A 20,506-nucleotide genomic window follows, 5' to 3' on the forward strand; every position below is an offset into this window, starting at 1 on the left:
GGGTCAAAGTCTCCCTTGCCCAGGGAAGGGCAGTTGGGAGCATTCCTTTGCTCCAGTGCTGGGCCTGCCCCTTGCTGTTGTCCCTCCCTGCTCCTGAGCAACAGGATTCCCCAGAGATGCTGGGCTTTTTCCATCTTTGGATGGGATCAGTGGAAAGCAGAAATCGATGACAGCATCCAGACTATATCAACATTAGCAGGAAGGTGAGAAGATCCAGTGTTAATGGACCCAATGGTCTGGCTTAAGGAAGGGCTACCCCAGAGGCCAAATCAGGGACCTGATTCCAATAGCATTCACCTGGTTTTTCATGACTCAACCCGTCCCCCGCAGGTGAAAGCCTCTCTAGCTGGGTTTGGCTTCAGGTTAGAAGCTCGTTTGCCAACCAGCCATGCAATCACCTTCCACCTTTGAGCCAGACTGGGGAATAGCCAGGGGAAAAGCATTGCCCTTCCCCTGGAAGGAGTCCAATGTGGGCAGGGCACCAGAAAGCGCCTACCTTAGGCTAAGTCAAGGTGGTCCCCTCGGAGTTTTCTCACACACACACCAGCACCTGGAACCATGGAGCATCCTAGCCCCTCTGGGCAGCATCTGTCCCTTCTTCCCAATGGAGCATTACTAACTAAAGATCCCTCAGACCCCTCTACCTGAATAAACACCTAAAACGCTCTCCCCCTGTCCCAGAGCTTTCCACCACCTGTGGCAAGTTTCCCTAATGCTATCCAAGCTCTGGATGCCCTGATGCACTGGCAAGCAGTCACACAAGTTGTCTACCACTCAGGCATCTTAAGTGAATTCCCTCCCACACTAGCTGCCCTGCAACAGCCAAGAGTCCTAGCGACTCTGCTCAGACCATGTAGCCATAGTATCTTGCGATTTCCGTGTCTTTTTGCCGCTCCTCAAAAAAGCTCCTCTTGCCCAGGGCCATATACTTGGCAGGGAGCCAAAGGCACAAAGGGGGTTGGGGAGGAATAGGAGCCTGAGAGAAGCACAGTGGGAGGGAGAGACTTCATTTTAGAGCCTTATTTCAAGCCTCTCTCTCTCCAGAGGTTGAGGGGAACTTGCCAGTGTCTCTTTTTGCAGCACCCACTCAGGAGGGCATAGCCAAAGTCCAACCACAGCTTTTTATGCTCCCCTTGAATCTAGTATTTGGAGATCACAATTTCTGTTCAATTCTAGTCTTTTCATCAGAAATTATTGAAAATCCCCGATTTTGTGGAATGTCCATCTTTTCCCCTGAAAGGTAATGTTTCCTCTTTCTGGGTAGCGGATACTTAGTTATTCTCCAAGCTCCTCTGCCTTCCACAATATCATATTCTAGGCCCCTCCAGTCCTTTAATGTGGAAGCTGTCTTGGGTAATCCTGGTTATGCTTCTTCTATTTTTGAATTCTTTTTTTTTTTTTTGGCTGCTTCCTGTATTTTCTCTTTGATCTGATAATTCTGGAATTTAGCTACAGTATTGCCTGGAGTTTTCATGTTGGGATCCATTTGAGGAAGTGATCAGTGTGTAATGGGCTGAAGCTTGAGTTGATGCACTGAGGCATGTGAGGCTAAATAGTAATTGGACCATATGCTTGGAGAAAGAATGGCCCCCACCCACTCTTTGTGCAAGTCCTGATGTGTTGTATAGGAAATGACGATTTTGGTGGGTGGAGGCAGAGGGGAGGAAGAGAGGCGGGGGAAGAAGGCTGGCTGGCTTCTGGTTTGGCTGCCTCCTGGTCTGGCTGGCTTCCTGTTGCAGCTGCTCACATTGTGATTGTGATCCCCCCTTCACCTCTGATCCTTCTTCACCTCTACTGAGAATAAAGATTGAAGATTTTGCCTTAACCTGAATTCCTGACTCCGGCTGATTTTAAAATACGGGTTATTACATTTGGCGCCCAAGCATGGGAACCAAGGACCCTACTTTCACTGAAGAAGTCTCCAGTGACCAGGAATTTAGGTGAGTATTGTTATAGAAAAACAGGGATCTTATTTTCTTAAAAACTAAACTAATAACCTTTTTTGGCTGAAATGGGACAGATGCTAGCTAAAGATTCTCCATCCCCTCTGCCCCAACCTCCCCACCCCCACCTAGGAGTGGCGCTATAGAAAGCATGCTTAAGTTGATAGAAGAACAAAGGCTACTAATAACTTGGGAACAGATAGCTAGACTTCTGGGTACTTTAAAACGCACCTCCCCTTGGTTTTTAGAGGAAGAGCAAATCTCTCCAGATAATTGGACATTAATTGGGCAAAAAACGAAAACAGTCCTCATTCAATTTCCATGGAGGCATTCTATTTATACAATATAATACAGTTGGCCTTAAAGAACCCTATGATTTATAGAAGAAAGAAAAAAAGCTCTAGGAATAGCCAAATGGGGAATCCTGAGATAAAGGAGGAAGACAATGAACAGATTAATGACTATATCCCCACAGGGCATGGAGACTTAAGTGAGGCTCAAGGGTGTGATGAATCTGAGGCAGCTTCAGCCCCACCTAAGGAGCAGGTAATTGACTCTCCTCCATCAACTCCACTCTCCCTGATGGAGGAAGGAGGGGTAGTGGGGGGCAGGGAGGCAGTGACAGCACCAGCACCAGCACCAACCCCCCAGCATCCAGCCACTCCTATGACTAGATTGCAAAAGGAACTAATTAAGGCCAAAGCAGAAGGGAGAGATGTAACAGAACTTCAATATCACATTTTTCCTGTAATTCAACAGTTTAATTCTTCAAGTCAAGAAAGTAGAAAATACACTCCTTTTCATATAGAAATCCTCAAAAACCTGAAAAAGGCTTGCACTCTTTATGGGGCTACATCAGCTTATGTTAAGATGCTATTACAGAATTTGTCTTTTGAAATCTTGACCTCTAATGACTGGAAATCTATAGAAAGGGTATGCCTAGAACCTGGACAAAACTACTTGTGGCTTTCTGAATATACTGAGCTCTGTAGGATACAAGCCCAACAAAATAGTCAAAGTGCATTTCATGCTGCAATCACCTGTGACCTACTAACAGGTGTAGGTTCCTATGCAGACATTGCAGTACAGATTAATTATTCCATAGCAACATATGAGCAAATTGCTGCTAATGCTATCAAAGCGTGGGCTTTGCTCCACAATAAAGATGACAAGGGTGAGGCCTTCACAAAAATAACACAAGGGCCAAATGAATGCTTTGCTGACTTTGTGGGATGTTTGCAGACTGCTATCACAAGAACTAATGGTGAAAATGCAGTAACAGACATTTTGATAAGGTAACTTGCTAAGGAAAATGCTAATGAGCTTTCCAGAAGAATTATACTAGGACTGTGCAAGGATGCTCCTTTAGAGGAGCTCATAAGATGCTGTGCCACAGCGGGCACAAATGCCTTTTATAGCCAGGCTATGGTGCAGACTTCCCAAGATCCCAACATGGGAAGACAGTGTCCCTTCTGGCAAGGGACTTCCAGAGAGACTCATCAATGTTTTAAGTGTGGTAAAGTAGGGCATCTGAAAGCTCAATGTTGGTATAGAGACAGAGTGAGAAAACAGGGTGGGAGAACAAGACCCAATATCCCATGTCCAAAATGCAACAGAAGCTTCCATTGGGCCTCAGAATGTAGACAGGTTCAGGGAAATGGGATGAGGGGCCCAGCCCCAGGGCCCCAGGCAAAAAACACTTGGGGCACGATGGCAGCAGATGGTGCACCCAGAGAGTGCCTAGAAGTCCAGTACCCAGACATGACCAATCAGCCAGGAAGCCATATGATGGGAGAAAGGGATTACAATTGGGGAGAATAGAGTTGTATGCAGCTGGGAGAACTGAGATACCCCCTGAAGAGGTGAAATCTGTTCCTCTCCAGCCTATAGATCCCTTGCCTCCAGGCAAAGTAGGCTTGACCATTTCACCTCCTTTTTGTACGTACAAAAAAGTGTCTATCCACATACCCTGATGTGGGAAACTGGGGAATGTGTAGATAACATCCCAGTCACTAATACAGGTAGACAATGTGTGACTTATTACCCAGGAGAAGTAGTAGCATCAGGTTTACTTATACAGACTCCTAATAAGCAGCCTGGTGATAGTCACCCAGATTCTGACTCCAGACCACAAAATCCAGGAATATACTGGACAGAAGCTGTAACAGTTGACTGACTTATGTTCACAATCTATATAAATGACCTACCATTAGAAGGCTTGGTAGACACAGGTGCAGATCATACAGTCATCAGTGATGGCAATTGGCCTAGTCACTGGCCAAAGATTAAAGCAGACATGTCTGGCGTAGGAGGATCAATAGCAGCTGAAGTTAGTGCTGCCCCTATGAGATGGACTTTTGAAGGCAAAACAGGAGTTTTTACTCCTTTAATAGTTGAAAAAATCCCCATCAATCTGTGGGGAAGAGACATTTTACAGAAATTAGGGTTAAAAATGAGTACTTCGGTTTTTTAGGCAGGGCTACTGTTGAAGGCCTGCCAACACTTTCACCTGTTCCTATCCAATGGAAAACTGATACACCAGTGTGGCTAGAACAGTGGCCTTTAGCTAGCAATAAAATTCAGACCTTATTAGACAATTGTACAGGAGCAACTTGACCAAGGACACTCACAACCTTCTCTAAGTCCTTGGAAATCCCCTTTATTTGTTGTAAGAAAGAAACCATACACTGTTTTGGGAAACTGGGGAATGTGTAGTTAATATTCCAGTCACTAATAAAGGTAGACAATGTGTGACCTATGCCCCAAGAGTAGTAGTAGCATCAGAGGATTAAAATAAGTCTCTAAAACTAGGCACACTTAAACACTGTACACCAAGATCAAGTCAAAATGGGCCCATGACCTAGGCATAAAGAATGAGATTATAAATAAATTAGAAGAGCATAAGATAGTTTGCCTCTCAGACCTGTGGAAAAGGAAGGAATTTAGGAACAAAGAAGAACTAGAGATCATTATCGATCACAAAATAGAAAATTTTGATTCTATCAAATTGAAAAGTTTTTGGACAAACAAAACTAATGCAGACAAGATTAGAAAGGAAGCAATAAACTGGAAAACATTTTTACAGTCAAAGGTTCTGATAAAGGCCTCATTTCCAAAATATATAGAGAATTGACTCTATAAGAAATCAAGTCATTCTCCAATTGATTAATGGTCAAAGGATATGAACAGACAATTCTCAGATGAAGAAATTGAAACTATTTCCACTCATATGAAAGACTGTTCCAAATCACTATTGATCAGAGAAATGCAAATTAAGACAACTCTGAGATACCACTACACACCTGTCAGATTGGCCTAAGATGACAGGAAAAAATAATGATAAATGTTGGAGGGAATGCTGGATAACCAGGACACTGTTGTTGATGGAGTCGTGAATGAATCCAACCATTCTGGAGAGCAATCTGGAATTATGCCCAAAAAGTTATCAAACTGTTCATACCCTTTCATCCATCAGTGTTTCCACTGGGCTTATACCCAATAGAGATACTGAAGAAGGGAAAGGGACCTGTATGTGCCAAAATGTTTGTGGCGGCCCTGTTTGTAGTAGCTAGAACCTGGAAAATGAATGGATGCCCATCAATTGGAGAATGGTTGGGTAAATTGTGGTATATGAATGTTTTGGAATATTATTGTTCTGTAAGAAATGACCAGCAGGATGAATACAGAGAGGCTTGAAGAGACTTACATGAACTGAGGCTAAATACAGATGCAGGAGATCATTATACACCTCAAAAACGATACTGTATGAGGATGTATTCTGATGGAAGTGGATTTCTTCAACAAAGACAAAATCTAACTTAGTTTCAATTGATCAAGGATGGACAGAAGCAGCTACACCCAAAGAAAGAACACTGGGAAATGAATGTAAACTGTTTCCATGTTTGTTTTTCTTCCCAGGGTTATTTTTACCTTCTGAATCCAATTCTCCCTGTGCAACAAGAGAACTGTTCGGTTCTGCACACATATAGTGTATCTGGGATACACTGTGACATGTTTAACATGTATAGGACTGCTTGCCATCTTGGGGAGGCGGGGAGAGGGAGAGGGGAAAAGTCGGAACAGAACTGAGTGCAAGGGATAATGCTGTAAAAAAATTACCCAGGCATGGGCTCTGCCAATAAAAAGTTATAATTATTAAAAAATAAAATAAAAATAAATAAACTACAAAAAAAAAAAAAAAGAAAGAAAGAAAGAAGGCTCTAAAATGAAGGCTCTCCCTCCCCCTGTCCTCCTCTCAGGCTCCCATTCCTCCCCATCCCCCTCTATGCCCTTTTTCTGGTTCCCCACGCGGAAGGATACAAGAGGGCAACGTGGGAGTTCTTGACAGCGAGGGATATAAATACCGGGCCCAGACCTCCTGGAGCTTCAGAAGGCACTTGGAGCAGCTAGTGGAGGAAGCAGAGCAAGTCCGTCCGCCATCGGCCAGAGTGTCTGTGCTTTCTAGGCTCGAATTAGTAGGTGAGTATTTTTTTTTTTCCTGTACCGTTGCCATTATGAAGAGTCCCCCGGGGCGCCGGCCTACTGTCCCAAGGTTCTCTAGGCCCCGGCGCCGGGAACTCTTCCAGTCCGGGGCCGCCAATGGAAGCGAGCTCCCGATACTTGAGGCCACTTCCCTGGGTGCAGCAGCAGGGGGGCCTGGGGACAGCTCCTTGGCTACCTCAGCCCCGAACCGGGGCCATCCGGGCTCCCTGCCTCCCTCACCAAAAGGGGAGCAGAGAAGCCGCAAGGTTGTGAAGGAGAAAGGGGAAGGGGACCAGGGGAAGGGCGAGTCCTCCCGGAGGCCGAATGCCCGCCATGTCTCCGTGGAAGGAGAGCGTCCCCCGCTCCTTCCCTTGGCAAACCCTGCCAGCAAAGCAGGGCAGGGCCGCCTTGTGCCGCTCTGGCCCGAGGCTCTGACGGAAAGCAGCCCCAGGCCAAGGGAAGGCCATCTGGCAAAGGATGGCCCGGGTCTTGGGGGGCAAGAATTAGGAGAGAGGGGGAGGAGGCCCCTGCCAGTCTTGCAGAGTACAAGCAACTGGGAGAGGACTTGCATCTTGCCCTTCCCCCTTCTCCCTCCAGGGAAGTGGGGCAGCTGAAAGGATCCAGAGCCCCCAACGCCAGATTTGCAAACATGGACAAAGAGCTGCGGATGCAGCCGGAGCCGAGTGGCGGCAAGAAGCTGCCAGCGTCAATGGCGAGTAAAGCGGCCCTCCCGAGGGTGAAGAGCCCCGAGACCCATCCCGAGGCCGGCCAAGAGGCCTGGATAAAAGACGTGGATACGCTGCGCAGGCGCATGCTGGAGGCGATCCCCGAGCTTCAGACTTTGGGGAAGAAGAAGGAGGACATGGCCTCTGGCGTCCGAACCCGCCAGGGCATTGCCCAGATCCAAGAGCGTTTGGGAGCCCCAGCAGGAGCCTCGGCAACAGCCCCGGTTGCCTTGCGCCTCCCTCCTCTCCTTTCTCTCTCCTGGAAGGTGGGAAAACCCAAAGGCCTGGGGGCCCCCAAGGACAGCAGGGACCAAATGGACAGAGGGCCGCAGCTGCCGCGCAAGCGCAGTCCAGAGAAGAAGCTCCCCGGGTGTTCAGCTCAGCCAGGGCAAATCCCGGGGAGGACGCCCCAAACGCCTGCCAGCTCAGGCGTCTGGATAAAAGACCTGGACACCCTGCGCAGGCGCATGCTGGAGGCGATCCCAGAGCTTCAGGCTTTGGGGAAGAAGAAGGAGGACATGGCCTCTGGCGACCGAACCCGCCAGGGCATTGCCGAGATCCAAGAGCGTTTGGGAGCCCCAGCAGGAGCCTCGGCAATATCCCCGGAAGCCTTGCGCCTCCCCCCTCTGCCTTCTCCCTTCAGGGAGGTGGACCAGGCGAAAGGCCTGGGGGCCCCCAAGGACAGCAGGGACCAAATGGACAGAGGGCCGCGGCTGCCGCGCAAGTGCAGTCCAGAGAAGAAGCCCCCCGGGCATTCAACTCAGCCAGAGCAGAAAGTGCCCCTTCCGGGGAGCACCGGCCAGAAGCGGCCCAGCCCGGAGGCCTGGAAGAAAGACCGGGGCGCCTTGGGCAGGCGCATGCCGGAATCGGTGCAGGAGTTACGCGCTCTGGGCAAGTGGGAGGACAAGAGGGTCGGCCCTGTCCGAGCGCCCGAGCCTCCTGCCCAGACCCACGTCCCTTTGCCAGCCCCGGCAGCAGTCTCGGAAACAGCCCCGGAAGCCTCGCGCTTCCCCACTGCTCATTTTCCCTCTCGGAACGTGGAGCAGCCCAGGGACATCCGGAACACCGAGGCCAGAGGCCGGCAAGCGGACAGAGAGCTGCGGGGGCCGCCAAAGCCTTGGCGGGACCGAGGGCCGTCTGAGAGTGGCGCTGAGCCGCCAGAGGAAGCGGCCCCGCTGACCAACAAGCGCAAGAGGGGCCATCCTGAGCCCACTCCGCAGGTCTGGAAGAAGCTCCGGACCTTCCTCAGCGCCAACATGCCCGAGCCTCCCAAGAAAAAAAATAAGCTGGCTGGCTCTGTCGGGGTCCCCCGGTCACCTCCCAAGGTCCAAGAGCGCGGGGGAACCCCGGCAGAAGGGCCCGCTCCCAGGCAGACGCAGGCTGGCCTCTGGGAAGCTGCCAGAGACACGACAAGGAAGGCGGACGAAAAGCCGCCTCAGCACATCCCCGCTGGGCCTGCTCTGCGGGTGCCAAGGGCGCGTTGGTCTCCAGCTCCCCGGAGAGGGTGGAGGCCTGAGCGGGAGAGGCTGAAGAGGAAGGCCCAGCGGGAGCGGGAGCTCGCTGCCAACTACACGGCCCTGGGCAAGAGGAACTTTTTCGAGGAGCGGCAAAAGGACATGGAAATCGCAAGGTACTATGGCTACGTGGTCTGAGCAGAGTCGCTAGGACTCTTGGGCGCCGCGGGCAGCCGGTGTGGGAGGGAATTCTCTTAGGATGTCTGAGTGGTAGATAACGTGTGTGGCTGCTGGCGAGTGCAGCAGGGAATTCAGAGCTAGGGTAGCATTAGGGAAACTTGCCACAGGAGGTGGAAAGCTTGGGGACAGGGGGAGAGCGTTTTAGGTGTTTATTCAGGTAGAGGGGTCTGAGGGATCTTTAGTTAGTAATGCTCCATTGGGAAGAAGGGACAGACGTTGCCCAGAGGGGCTGGGATGTTCCATGGTTCCAGGTGCTGGTGTGTATGTGGGGAAAACTCCGAGGGGACCACCTTGGCTTAACCTAAGGTAGGCTCCTTCTGGCGCCCTGTCCCCAGGGCGAAGGGCAGTGCTTCTCACCTGGCAATTCCCCAGTCTGGCTCTAAGGTGGAAGGTGACTGCGTGGCTGGTTGTCAACTGAGCTTCTAACCTGAAGCCAAACCCAGCTAGAGAGGCTTTCACCTGCGGGGGATGGGTTGAGTCATGAAGAACCAGGTGAATGCTATTGAAATCAGGTCCCTGCTTTGGCCTCTGAGGTAGCCCTTTGTTAAGCCAAATCATTGGGTCCATTAACACTGGTTCTTGTCATCTGCCTGCTAATATTGACATAGTCTGGATGCTGTCATCGATTTCTGCTTTCCACTGGTCCCATCCAAACATGGAAAAAGCCCAGCATCCCTGGGGAATCCTGTTGCTCAAGAGCAGGGAGGGACAACAGCAAGAGACAGGCCCAGCACTGGAGCAAGGGAATGCTCCTAACTGCCCTTCCCTGGGCAAGGGAGACTTTGACCCGGGAGCAGCCAAAGGACTGGGAAATGGCAGGACACTAGGGCTGTATGATCAGACCAGAGCAGCTAGGACTGTAGGTGGGCCTCTGGCCATCAAATGGTTGTACAGATAGATAAAGACAGACAGGGTTAGAAATCCTCTAGAACATCTTTATTCTGATAGGAGAAGCCATCACTGGCACTCTTCCACCTAGGGACTAGATGGATGGGCAAACACAATTCTTTGCAGGTTAGGACTTAGGGCACTTGGAGGTTGGAATACTGTACTAGGAGCCAATATAAACATGCTGAAGAAATATGTCTATAACTGTGTGTGTGGGGTGGGGGTTGGATAACTGGGGGTATGTTTAATGAAGGAGAGGACTTTCCAGGGTTTCTGGGGAAAAGCCCAGTGCTGGGTGGAAAATGTGTGTCTCCCATTCAGGTCAAGACTGAAGAGAAGCCTACAAACCTAAAGGGGAAAGTGAAATCCAAAGGAAGGTAAGGAGGTGAAACTGTTGACATTGCCACTTAGGAAAGTGAAAGCTATATGGCATGAGAAACATTCCCCTTCTTTGGCCCATTCAAAGCAATACAGAGAGAGAGGGAGAGGGCACGGGTGTAAGTCAACTGATGAGCTGATATCTGTACAAAGAAATGAACCCTAGAGACAGGGATCCACTGGGAGTATAGTTCAGAGCAAGCTAGATTGGGGTAGAGGAACTCACAAGCAAGAAAGAACTTCCTGGGTAGTAGGGAAGATGGGGAGATGGTGCATAATGGTCATGCCTTATTCTCCTGGATTTGGCTGAAAGATGGATTGATGGACAGACTGTGTTGAGTGTAGAAATGGGGCAGGTCAGAATAGAAGGGACGAAGAAGAGGCAGGGCTTGGGCAGAGGTGGGCTTAGGTTTCCAGATGCTGATCAAAAGCAAAGCACTTTTGAGGTGAGACAGGGTGACCAAAGGGAGAGAAGGAGAAGCAAGGCAAATAGCATGGAGGAAAATAGAGTTAGTGATCACAACTGTGGAAAACATGAGGCTTTTCATCAAGTCCTCATTTCTGAGGCCGATACAGAAAGGAGTCAAAGGACCAATGAGATGAGTCAATCATCCATGGAGGTGGAAGCAAGCAAACTTGAGTTCACTGTTGTTATTTGCCTTGGGCTTCTTTAGTTGTGATAGATTAATTAGTGAAGAAGGTTATTGATCCAAAGTTAACTCTATAGCTGGGAAAGTAAAAATTTTACAGTCATCTTTTTTTAAAAAAAATTACAATATGCGTCAAAATATAAAGAACAATTCAGTAAATATAATCATAGACAAAGGTTTTTTTTTTAATTTCATAGAGATAAGAGGGATATGGGAAATTTCTTGTGACTTTTCATTGCAATTATTGAGATGTGGCAACTGAATATTCCCAGAATCCAGAGTTGGAGAAGAGTAACCAAATCTGCCAAGTAAATTGATGGGAATAAGATGGTGATCAGGGTCTTTGAGAGTAAATAGGAAAATTATAAGAAACTGACATTATCACCCTATATCTTCACATAAGGAGTTATGTGATGGTCATGAATTTCACAATAGCTTCCAGGTTTGTTTAAAATAAAAAGGACATTATATCTAAAATTGTGAAACTATTGGTTAAGTTATTAGGATCTATTCTGGTAAGGTTAAATAGTTCCATAAAAGAATTTGTGCATTGCTCCACTTCGTAGAATTTAGAATTAATTCACCCTATTGCAAACGATCCTTGACCAGAGGGGGAAAATAATTCTTGTATAGAATCTTATTGTGAATTATGAAGTGAAACTTAGGTTGGCCTGTAGTGACATTTCATTTTTAATCTATTTAATCCTAATGCACTCCAGTTTTAGAGATTTTATTTTGTTTTCAGGATTTCTATATCATAAAAGATGACCACCTGTTTGTGTGCAAATAATCCCTGAGCTTTTGAGAGATTCTTTTTGACCAAACTACAGTATACAGATCAATCTGGAATTCTAAAATATAATTATTTCCTGATTTATAGTGATAGATTTTATACAATTATTAATTTAAGTTTTAAGAGAAAAATAAAAAAGATATTGAATACAGCCAATCCTAAGCATGATTAGGGAAACTTTCTATGTAATGTAAAATCCCATGAGACTATTATCTGATGATATTCTTTAGCTTTGATTGTCTGCATTATCATAACAACAATAGTCCACCAGTCAGTGGAAATGCCATGTGTATCCCAAAGGAGGTGTGCAGTCTGATAGCTACTCAGGTGGCTATGTACCGGAGAAAGTTGAGAAGATAACTTGGGCATGATTAAGGTAAGAGTCTCTTGATCTGATTTTCCCAGAGGGTACTTCTTTTTGAACCTGCAATACCCTGTAAAGAGTGGAATTTTTGCTACTTGTCTGGTGGTTCCAAAACTTCCCTGTTACTCTTCCCTAAAGTTAAAAAGAACTAAGGATGCTTTATCCCACAATATATGCACTGATTCATTCTGTGTCCCTGTATTGAGACAATGCAGACTAGTAACTATTATACTCGTGTCCCTCCTTCTTCTCATAGCCTATCTGTATAAATGCAATGCAGACAATAATTGCTTTTTATCTAATCTCAATGTTATGATGCTTTCACATAAGATCTAAGTGCATATGATCTTACTCTTTTAAATTTAAGAATAAAGTCATCTTCATATATTCAAAATAAGTGTTTGGGTTTGCCTGTAACTAGTTATCTTTTCATGTATATGATAAGCTCCTTGAAAGAGCTAAGGGTATTATGGAAACAATTAGGCAATGTTATATCAGTTTGTGAGAATGAGATCAATATATTCTTTAGAGAGTTTAAATCAGAAACTCTTATCTGTATTAAAAAGAATTTTTGTGCAACAAGTTTTCTTTTCTTAGAAGATAGTGATTTATGGTGTATCTTTTGTTACTGTAAAGAGACATTCAATTTACTTTGATTTAATGTTTATTAGGGGATTAATACATGTATATGAGGCATGTTATAAAGTGCAAGCAAGTTACATAAAGATTTAAAAAGCATTTGGGAGTAGTGTAATATCAAGTTCATTTGAACAGTAATTGAATGGGTTGTATTATAAACAATGCATTTGATACTTATCTGAAATTAGTAACTTAGTCTGTTTATATATCCCATCCCAATTAGAATGCAATAAACTTTCCCTTGGTAAAGTAACTTGTGTGACAATTTAACTTAAGCTTTTAAGTCAGCTATCTAGAAAGAGTGTTGTTACTTATGTGCACATATATAATATTAGACCCTTAGCAGCATTTCCTTCTCTCAGTGGAGGAAATGGGTAATTAGATTAAATAACCCGAGTAAATAACTGGAAGTAATAGCTGGAGTAATTATTTTTAAAAGAAAATAATAGGATCATGTAAAGGTCAAATATAAAACCTGGGTTAAGAATCTTGTATATATCAAAATATATCAATGAATTTGCTAGATTACATCACAAGACAACTATAGGTAGTAAACTTAAGTATATTTCCTTTTTGGGACTTGAATCTGAAGTGAGGAATGGAATAATAAATGCCAGAAGTTTAATGATGGAATGAATACCAAATTAAAAGGCACTCAACTTTAATCTTTCAATAGTATTTTATTTTTCCAAAAATATATAAAGATAATTTTTAGCATTTGTTTCTGTAAAACTTTGTGTTCCAAATTTTTCTCCTTCCCCTTCATTACTTTTCCTATACCCAAGACAAGCAATGTAGGTTGAATATGGGCAATTCTTTTAAGCATATTTTTATATTTGTCATGTAATGCAAGAAAATTCAGATCAAAAGGAGGAAGTCACAAGAAAAAAGAAAATCAAGCAAATAACAATGACAAAAAAATGAAAATATTATGCTTTGATCCACATTGAATCTTTATAATTCTTTCTGTGGATGCAGATGTTATCCAAAATCTATTTTCCCAAAACTATTGGCATTGTGTTGAATCACTGAATTGTGTTGAATCCAAGTCCATCACACTTGATCATCACATAATTTTATTGTTATTGTACACAAGGCATTCTTGGTTTTGCTCCCTTCATTCAGCATCAATTAATGTATGTCTTTTCAAGCTTTTCTGAAATCATTCTGTTAATCACTTCTTATACAGCAATGATATTTCCTTATATTTATATATCATTACTTATTCAGCCATAAGGCTTGCATACTACCTTAGCTTGCATAACTATGTTGGTAAATATAATTTTCATACTATATGGGCTCAGCCTCCAAATCAGATCCTTCAAATCTTTTAAGACTCCTTTCATCACATTATTGGCAATATATAAGATCAAGTATCCGGTTTAGATAAAGTTAAGAGCTCCAAGGAATACGGAGGATAGATTCTCTAGTATATTAGTTCCTAATTTGAAAATCTGCCTATAACAGTTATTAGTAGTGTTAAATTAAAACCAGGAGGTTGGAGCTAATTCTCATCACAAGTCATAGTTTTGAGCAATCCAAATTAAAGTATTATTATAAATGGTATTGAGATCTGTTTTGCAAAATGAAAAGAGAGCTCTACAAGTGATCTGAATTGAAGAAGCTGCTCTGAGAACCCATTTCAGAATTTTTGAAAGGAGAGGCTTTCAGAAAGCCAGATGACTGTACTAGGAGATATTCTCAGAAAGTGGTCTATTGCATGAGACATCTTAGCCCAAGATATGATGAACAATGCAAATGAGTTAGTGAGAAATAGGCTCAGTTTTTACTCTTTGCTTTCACTCCTTCCCCATGCACCTCATTCTTTGTAAGGAAGAGATGTGTATTTAAAGTGATCTGAGATGCTTCTTTGAAATATTTGATCACAGAGAGATATCCCTGACTTTGAGTTATTATTTATTTGTCTAAGTAATACATCAATTAATCATAGCTGGATCTGTTTCGGAATTTCATTTGGTACAGTACTGAACTGGGAGTCCTAGAACCTGATTTCCAATGTATGCTCTCTTACTAACCTAATCCCCTCAGTTTTTTGTACCTTTAACTTTGAGATCAATTCTGTATCTATCTTGTACATATTCCATTATTAGAATTACTTATTAGAATGTGAATTCCAGAAGGAAAATCATGAATAAAAATAAGATGAAGAGAAATTTTTAAAAATAATAATTATAACTTTGAATGTGAATAGGATAAACCCAACCATAAAATGAAAATGAATAGTAGAATGGATTAAAAATTAGAATTCTGTAATATGTTGTTTACAAGAAACATGTGCAAAGTCAAAATAAAGGTTAGGCATTGAATTTATTATGTGTCTGTTGACACATAAATACATAGTTGACACTTCACAAAAAGTGAAGAATGGAAATTATGATCTTAAAATTATCCCTGAATAGATTTAAATAAAAAATAGGAAAAAAAACAAACAATAAAATAATATCAATACTGAACTTATATATACCAAATACTATAGCATCTAAAATTTTGAAAGGAAAGAAAATTTTAAAATGATATGTAGAGATAGGTAGTGGTTTTATAATTGCAGAAGACTTTAATCTTCCCCTCTCAAAACTAGATAAAAATAACAAAATAATTAAGAAAGAAGTTAAGCAAGCCATAGAATTTTACTCAACTTGATATGATAGATATCATTAGAAAACTGACTGGAAATAGAAAGGAAGAAACCTTTTTTACACAAGAATTCATGGTACCTTTGCAAAGATTGACTAGATATTAGTACATTAAAATATACTTAAAAGAAAAAAAGCAGCAGTATCAAAATTTATCCTTTTCAGATCACATTGAAACAAAAATTATATTAAAAAGGGACTTACAAAACTTCAATTAAAATGAATTGGAAATGAAAAAAAATCTAAATAAATAGATAAATAAAAATCTAAAAAAATAAAGAACAGATTTTAGAAATAAATTTATCAAAGAGAAGATACTATTAAGACAATATAAGACAATAAACTTTGAGATACAGCAAAAACAGTCATTAGAGGAAAACGTATCTCTAAATGTTTATGTCAATAAAATAAAGAGTACACTAGTGAACTAAATATGAAATTTAAAAAACTAGAAAAGGAACAAATGAACCCCTACTCCAATTAAATACTAAACTGGAAATTCTAAAAAATTAAAGGTGATATTAATAAAATTGAGAGTAAAAAATTGAATTATAAATAATATTAGAAGTTAATTTTATGAAAAAATAAATGAACAATTGGTTAATTTGATTTAAAATAGAAAAATCAGATTTTCTTATTAAAAACAAGAAAGGTTAATTAGTTAACAATGAAGATGAAATTAAAATCAATTATTAGGAATTATTTTGTGCCATCATATGCTTATAAATTTAACAATTTTAAGTGAAATGGAAAAAAGAATTACACGAAATATAAATTTACCTTTAATAGCTGAAGAAAAATATCTAAATATATTTGTTTGTAGAAAAAGAAATTGAACAAGCCATAAATGAAATTCCAAAGGTAAAAAAAGTAGCAGGACCAGTTGGATTTACTAATGAATTCTAGCAAATATTTAAAGATCAGCTAATTCCAATATTAAACAAATTATTTGGCACAATAAATAAAGAATGGATTCTACCAAATTCATTTTAGGAAGCAAATATGATACTGATGCTTAAACCAGGATGACTAAAAACTGAAAAAGAAAATTAAAGACCAATTTTATTAATGAATGTAGATGCAAAAATTCTAAATAAAATAGTAACTTAAAGATTACAGCAACATAATACAAAGATTATACATTATGACAAAACGGAATTTATATCATTATTTCAGGGATGGTTTGAAATAAGGAAAAATTACTAATATAGTTGATTGAATCAATAAAGTAAAAAAAAATGTTATTTCATCAATAGATGCAGCAAAATCTTTTGCTAAATTTCAAGACTTGTTTTAAAAATTAAAATTCTTGAAAGAATTATTGTGAATGGACTTTTCCTTAAATTTATTGGAAGTTATTATATAAAACACCTTCAAGCATTATTGCAATAGTGATAAACTAGCAGCCTTATCAGAAATATCAGGGATGCAAGAAGGATGCCAATTGTCACCAACATTATTCAGTATTGTACTGGAAATCCTATCAAAAGCAAGAAGAGCACAAAGGAATAGAAAGAACTCAGAACAGGGGCTGAGGTAACAAAGCTATCTCTCTTTTTTTAAAAAAGATATAATGATATACATAGAAAATCATGATGATTCAACTAAAAAATTAATTGAAACAGTAATTTTAGCAAAATAGTGGAAAATAATCAGCATTCCTATATGTCAAAAACAAAATTCTGCAAAAAGTAACAGAAAAGAAATCTGATTTAAAATAATTTTACATAGTATAAAATATCTGGGAGTACAATTGCCAAAACAAAACCAGAAATTATATAACTATATACAAAATTGCAAAAGATATTTTATGCAAATGAAATCAGATTTAAACAACTGGAGAAATATTGTTTACAGGTAGGTTGGATCAATAGATAATAAAAATAATAATTTTCATTTGGCTAATTTATATATTCATCACCATCCCAATTAAATGATAGAATTTTTTTTTTAATGAACTGGGAACAAGATTTACAAAATTCATTTCCAGAAACAGAAAGTCAAGAATAACTAAGGAAATATTGAAAAAAATATGTAAAGGAAGGAAAGTTATGGAAGCATCAGATCTTAAACTGTGTATCTGGTACTGGCTAAGAAATAGTAAAGTATGTCAGTGGGATAGAGTAAATGGACAAGTTCAGTTGCAAATAAACATAAGAAGCCTTTTTGCTGACTAGTGTAAAAAGACAAGGTTTTGGGATAAGAATTCATTATTTGATAAAAGTTGTTGGGAAAACTGGAAAGCAATATGGCAGAAACTGGGCATAGATCAGCATCTTACATCATTTACCCAGATAAGGTAAAAACTAATACATGAAAGATATAAAGAGAGATTTTAGAAGAAAATTAGAGAAATACAGAATATAGTACTCATCAGATCTAAGGATAGTCAAGGAACAAGTCAAATAACAAGGCAAGCAGAACAAAGTTAAACATAAAATGAATAATTTTGATCACATTAAATTAGAAAGGTTTGTAAGAAATGAAACACATTATCCAAGATCAGAAGAAAAGAAGAAAACATATATTTTTATGCATAATTTTTAACATTCATTTCTATAAAACTTTGTGTTCCAAATTTTTCTCCTCCTCTTCATTACTTTTCCTATCCCTAAAACAGCAAGCAATGTAGGCCGAATATGGGCAATTCTTTTAAACATATTTCCATATTTGTCATGTGATGCAAGAAAATTCAGATAAAAAAGGAAAAAAGTCATGAGAAAGAAGAAAATCAAGCAAAGAACAATAACAGAAGATGAAAATATTATGCTTTGATCCCCATTCAGTCTTTATAATTCTTTCTCTCCATGCAGATGGCATCCCAAATCTATCTTCCCAAATCTATTGGAATTGTGTTGAATCACTGATTTGTTGCAAAGAGCCAAGTCCATCATGCTGATCATCACATAATTTTATTGTTACTGTACACAATGTATTCTTCGTTCTGCTCACTTCACTCAGCATCAATTAATGTATGTCTTTTCAAGCTTTTCTGAAATCATTCTGTTCATCATTTCTTATACAACAATAATGTGAAGAGAAATTTTAAAAATTAGTAACTACAACTTTGAATGTGAATAGGATAAACCTAGCCATAAAATGAAAATGAATAGCAAAATAGATTACAAATTAGAATTCAGTAATATGTTGTTACAAGAAACATATTTAAGAATAAAAACACATGCAAAGTCAAAATAGAGGTTAGATGTTGACTTTATTATGTATCAGTTGATGTAAAAAGTCAAGAATGGAAATTATGATTTTAAAATTATGGCTGAATAGATTTAATTAAAAAAATTTAAAAAAACATACAATGAAATAATATCTGTACTGAACCTATATATACCAAATACTATAGCATCTTAATTTTTGAAAGAAAAAAATTTAAAATTATATGTGTAGATACATAATAGTGTTATGATAGCAGAAGACTTTAATCTTCCCTTCTCAGAACTAGATAACACTAACCAAAAAATTAAGAAACAAATTTAGCAAACCATAGAATTTTACATAAACTTGATATGATAGATATCTTTAGAGAACTAACTAGAAGCAGAAAGGAAGAACATTTTTTTTTTCACAAGAATTCATGGTATCTTTGCAAACATTGACTTAATATTAGTACATAAAAATATACTTAAAAGAAGAAAAGCAGCAATATCAAAAGTATCCTTTTCAGATCACATTGAAATAAAAATTATATTAAAAAGAGACTTAAAAAATTGAATGTTAAAAAAGAGTGAATTAAAGAACAAATTTTATTTTATTAAAGAGAAGATACTATTAAGACAACATATCAAAACCTTTAGGATACAGCAAAATCAGTAATTAGAGGAAAATATCTCTAAATGTTTATATCAATCAAATAGAGAAAGAGTAGACTAATGAATTGAGTATGAAATGTAAAAAACCAGAAAATGAACAAATGAACCCCTTTGCCCAATTAAATACTAAATTATAAATTCTAAAAATCTAAAGGTGAGGATAATAAAATTGAGAATAAAAATTTGAATTATAAATAATATTAGGAGTTATTTTTATGAAAAAATAAAATAAAAATTAGCAAATTAGATTTTTAAAAGAGAGAAAAATCAAATTATCTTGCTAAAAACAAAAAAGGTTAGCATGTTAGCAATGAAGATGAAATTAAAGCAATCATTAGGAATTATTTTGCACCATCATATACCTTTAAATTTAACAATTTTAGATGAAATGGAAAAAAGAATTACAAAAAAATATAATTTTGCCTTGATTAGCTGAAGAGGAAATAGGCTATCTAAATACATCTGTTTTAGGGGAAAAAAATTGAACAAGCCATTAATGAACTTCCTAAGGTTAAAAAAAAAAAAAAAAAAAAAAAAGCAGTAGGACCAGTTGGATTTACTAGTGAATTCAATCAACTCTTTAAAGATCAACTAATTCTAATATTAAACAATTTATTTGGAACAACAAATAAAGAAAGGATTCTACCAAATACCTTTTAGGAAGCCAATATGATACTGATGCTTAAACCAGGATGACCAAAAATAGGAAAAGAAAATGAAAGACCAAATTTATTAATGAATGTAGATGCAAAAATTCTAAATGAAATGCTTACTTAAAGATTAGAACATTATATTACAAAGATTATGCATTATGATCAAGTGGAAATTATGTCAAGATTTCAGGGATGCTTTGAAATAAGGAAAACTACTAACATAGTTGATTGACTCAATAAGCAAGTAAAAAAAATGTTATTTCATTAATAGATGCAGCAAAAGCTTCAGCACTTTTTAAAATTAAAATTCTTGAAAAAAATAGTGTGGATGGATTTTTCCTTAAAAGTCTTTCCATGTTTTTTTTTTCTAAATCAACCAGCTCATTTTCTACATCACCACAATATTCCAGTCCAATCTTATTCTATCTAAAAGGAGAGTCTACAAAAGTTTTTCCCTCAATTTTTGCATCCCTTCTATTCTTGACTACATGGGCTTATTTGTATGAGATAATTTTAATTTTTAATAATCATAATTATGCATTTTACACTTTAGCAATGCTCACGCCTTATAATATGGATTGAGATCTGATACGTCTGAATCTTCTTCCTTTTTTTCCCTCTTAAGTTCCTGACCTTTTGTTCTTGTAAATGAACTTTGCTCTTATTTTTTCTAACTCAATAAGATATTAAGAAATAATTTAATTAGGATGGCATTACATAAACAGATTAGTTAGGTAAAATTGTAATTTTAAAAATTATTTTGTCTTGACCTACGAATGAATCTTAAATATTACTTCAGTTATTTAAATATGACTTTAT

The 20,506-nt window shown here is 39.4% G+C and overlaps 1 protein-coding gene across 1 annotated transcript in view; it reads left to right on the top strand.

Annotated features, from left to right (window-relative positions):
- The first annotated feature begins 6,457 nt into the window (after nt 1-6,457).
- Nucleotides 6,458-20,506, top strand: part of LOC116422680 (titin-like) — a 29,185-nt gene continuing 15,136 nt past the window's right edge. The window contains exons 1-3 of the mRNA XM_031961709.1: nt 6,458-6,876; nt 7,023-8,780; nt 10,054-10,109. Coding sequence (XP_031817569.1) covers nt 6,458-6,876; nt 7,023-8,780; nt 10,054-10,084 — 2,208 coding nt within the window. The 3' untranslated portion in view covers nt 10,085-10,109. The remainder of the gene's footprint in view (nt 6,877-7,022; nt 8,781-10,053; nt 10,110-20,506) is intronic.

This window comes from Sarcophilus harrisii, chromosome 3 (assembly GCF_902635505.1).
Source record: "Sarcophilus harrisii chromosome 3, mSarHar1.11, whole genome shotgun sequence".
Classification (NCBI taxonomy): Eukaryota; Metazoa; Chordata; class Mammalia; order Dasyuromorphia; family Dasyuridae; genus Sarcophilus; species Sarcophilus harrisii.